General features: G+C 35.6%; 1 protein-coding gene across 1 annotated transcript; it reads right to left on the bottom strand.

The window, feature by feature from the left end:
• Positions 1-1,385: 1,385 nt before the first annotated feature.
• Positions 1,386-2,667, bottom strand: LOC110268575 (myosin-11-like). Its single transcript, XM_021115091.1, has 3 exons — positions 2,638-2,667; positions 2,270-2,521; positions 1,386-2,035 (listed from the first exon to the last, which is right to left on the bottom strand). The coding sequence occupies exons 2-3, from the start codon at positions 2,459-2,461 to the stop codon at positions 1,979-1,981; spliced, it is 249 nt and encodes an 82-aa protein (XP_020970750.1). The 5' UTR covers positions 2,462-2,521; positions 2,638-2,667; the 3' UTR covers positions 1,386-1,978.
• Between the last annotated feature and the right edge of the window lie 839 nt (positions 2,668-3,506).

Below are 3,506 nucleotides of genomic sequence, written 5' to 3'. Positions count from 1 at the left end.
GCGTTGAACGCCAATTTGCGTAGTCTAAACTCAGGCAAAGTATGTACTATTATATATTGCTGAAAATCCCTGGATGTCTACTTTCTAAAGCAATTGAGAGCGCGCCATTTAGACTTCTGTAGCTCCAAAAAATCCACTTTGAATGCAGGGAGGTCAGAATCCAACAGCATCTGCAGTCCTCACTACAAGAAAACAAGCTTTTTGCTACACTTTTAAAGCGTGGCAAAAAGTCCAAAAAAGCGTAGCGATAGCTTTTCGCCACGCTTTTTGAGCTACCGGCACGCTTTTGAAAGGGTCACAACTGCAAGGGTGCCGGTTGCTCTATCGCCACGCTTTTGGTGACCTACCGCTACGCTTTTTTTGTCGCTACGCTTTTATCTATTGCCACGCTTTCAAGCGTGGCCATATGTGAGAGATATGGCTACGCTTTTAAAGCGTGCCAACAGCTAGAGATAGGGCTACGCTTTTAAAGCGTACCAACAGCAAGAGATAACGCTACGCTTTTAAAGCGTGCCAATAGCTTGAGATATCGCTACATTTTTTAAGCGTAGCTGTTGATGACTGCAGTACAATATGGCTACGCTTTTAAAGCGTAGCTATAAGTTTATTCAGGTTTTGTTATTTTTTTTTAATCTCCGTAATAAAATCTTATAAAATTCATAGATAATTGTAAAATTTAGACAATGACTAAGTCGCTGGTCAAGAAACAACAATTGTCAATCAATTTGTTTGAAGACTTTTCTACAAGTTTCAAAGATCAAAAGATGAATAGTTGTGAACATTGCATTAAATGAGTTACAGGAAGAGTATTTGTGCATATTATGGTAGTACCATGCTAAGCTAAAAAGCACAATGCATCAATTTGAAAGAGCCACCACAACAAGAAACTAAGATTGCATCAGGAAATCAATGGTACATTATTTACATTGACATGAAACTGAACAACAATAAGGGGGATTTCCCCCTTTGACCACAATTCCAAGTTCATCATTTGAAGCAGCTAAGGATCTGCTTTACCAGCAACCTGTTCATCACTTGAATCATATTGATCTTCACTTATTTCCTCATCATCACTTGATTTCTCTTCTGGTGCAGCTCCTACATCTTCAGCTTTAGCATACTTCTCACAGTACTCTGAACAATTCAAGCACACAGTGTTAAATTAAGAACTACTTATTCAAGTTAAAGACCATTAAATTATGCATAAATTAGTCCAATGAAGAACTCAAGCCTAGAAAAGGAAATCCAAGTGATAGTGGCTTCAAGTAATAGATAAACATAGACAACAGCAGCTGTATAAAAAGAATTCATAACTATGGCTTACCCTACTTATGTGCTTTCTCTTCACCATCATTATCTTGCATGTACAATGAAAAAGAGGTGAGGCATATCTCCTAAAAGAAAGAACATATAACAGAGAGAAATGACCAGTCAAAAAGCCTTGAATAAATAATTTTAGCCAAAGCATCACTACTGAGACTTGCAGCAACGGGATCAAGTGACTTTGTTATTTTATATCCGCCAGTGACCATAGCACATTTGCAAAATGAATTCTCAAGGGATTTCTCGTCGCACCTAGGCATATAAACACGAGTATCTTATCTATTAGCTTTGTATTTAGTTAAACAATTTGAACTTTTCCCAATTTGTACTTTTCAACTATTACTAGTATTGTCTATTGTGTCTAAACCTGTAATACATATCTGGATAAGAATTCACAGTAAAGCATCTAGCCCAAGTCTCAGTTAGTTGTCTACTTTAGTTTTTCACAAAATGAAACTGATATAAATGAAAAAGGATTAAGAACCCCCCATCCCCCAGAATCAAGGATAGTTAATGCAAAACCTAAATCAAATAGCAAGGACAATTAGCATCTCAACACATTCACAATTTAGTCTCCCAAAAAAAAAGTTTGACAATAAAATAATAAGTTAATAAACTAGAAATAACCATCAATATTAAAGAAGTCATGCCTTAGCTAAAGAAAGTAGAAGTGATGCATCTTCGGATTCTTCACCATCCAAATTCTGGGTCCCTTCATCACACAAATCAAATCAAATTAATCCCTAATTATTCACCATATTAAACTCCACATAAATTGAAACAAGTAATAACTATATACTAATTACTTTTTTCCATTTTCTTTTAATTATCTGTCACTCTAAATATATTAATTCCATGATATCCAATTGCTATAATAACTAATAATAAAACAGAACAGATACAATCTTTGCTATAGTAAAAGATTTGAAATGTTGAACATGGTTACCTTTAGCCTCTCAACTTCCACTGTTAGTGCATCAATCTTTGCAGTGTCTTCAGCAATAACCTCCTTTTCTTGGATAACCGGAGTTGCTTCGATGATAACCTTCTCTACATTCTCTCGCTCCTTGACAAGCAGAGCATTGGTTTCATCAAGTTTACCCTGCAGAGCATTGGTTTCATCACGTTTACCCTGCATCTCCTGTAATGAATTCTGCAGATTTGATATCTCTTGTGCTTTGGACTCTTCGAGGTTGGTCTGCAGAATTCAACATAGTTTTCTTCCGGAGTTACAGTATGCATGATTTTGTAAAGGTATCAAAATAACAAAGTCCACCAACTTATATCTAACAGCAAAACGAACAACACTCTCACCCGCAAACTTTTTTCTAGTTGGAGATGCCAGGTGAGTTGCTCCACCGTTTCTTAAAGTTGTCCTTTGCTTCTTGAAGTGCACCAGTTTCCCTTGCAGCCTAATCATGCAAATCAAAAGATATGTCAACTTAGAGTAGGGAAAAAAAAAGATGAGACATAAAAAATCAATCAGAGACTTTTCCTGAGAACTCGTCTTACTGAACCAGAAAAGAATCAACCCAGAACTTGGATTTCCTGAGAGCTATAAAAAATTCAACAATAAAACATAAATTCAGACAGCACATAACATTCAATGAAAATTAGTAGACCCATTTTGAACTTGCTATTAGTAAAATTTTGTAAGATGGTTTCAGTTAAATGATGATCGAAGATTTACTAAAAAAGCACGAAGATTTGCCTTTCACTATTTTTTATGTTTTCCACTATTTTAACCAATTTCTTTAAAGGACTATTTAACTGAATTATTAAAAAATCAGCACATACAAAAAAATGGTTCATTCACTCTACCATGTACTACCAACAACCACTGGTTGTCTGGTTCTGTTAATTCAACACACTATCCCAATTCACACACACACATGCATAGCAAGCTAGTGTTCAATGAATGAGCAACAAATGCAATGAACAGAGGGGTCTTTACTTTGATAGAAAGACAAGTTAACTATGAGGTGGATTGGTCAGTTTCTTTTATGTACTGCATTTTGATTTCTGAGTCTATGTTGAACCCTTTTCAGTATGTGTTTATATAATTAGACAGAAAACGAGTCAGAAAATAAAGACAGAAGCTTGCAATCTGTTAGCACAGATGAATATAGTAGGAATAACTAGCCCCTACAGGTTTCAACTTTCAACTCTTCCATTCACACTCT

The sequence above is a fragment of the Arachis ipaensis genome, unplaced genomic scaffold, assembly GCF_000816755.2.
Source record: "Arachis ipaensis cultivar K30076 unplaced genomic scaffold, Araip1.1 Aipa810, whole genome shotgun sequence".
Classification (NCBI taxonomy): Eukaryota; Viridiplantae; Streptophyta; class Magnoliopsida; order Fabales; family Fabaceae; genus Arachis; species Arachis ipaensis.
The sequence above is the reverse complement of the archived record's forward strand: the minus strand, read 5'-3'. Positions and strand labels throughout refer to the sequence as shown.

Coding starts and splice junctions, on each gene's coding strand:
- LOC110268575 (XM_021115091.1), bottom strand. CDS start 2,461: ATGCAGGGTAAACGTGATGAAACCAATGCTCTGCAGGGTAAACTTGAT. Junction 2,036..2,269: donor TGGAAGTTGAGAGGCTAAAG/GTAACCATGTTC, acceptor TGTGTGATGAAG/GGACCCAGAATTTGGATGGT.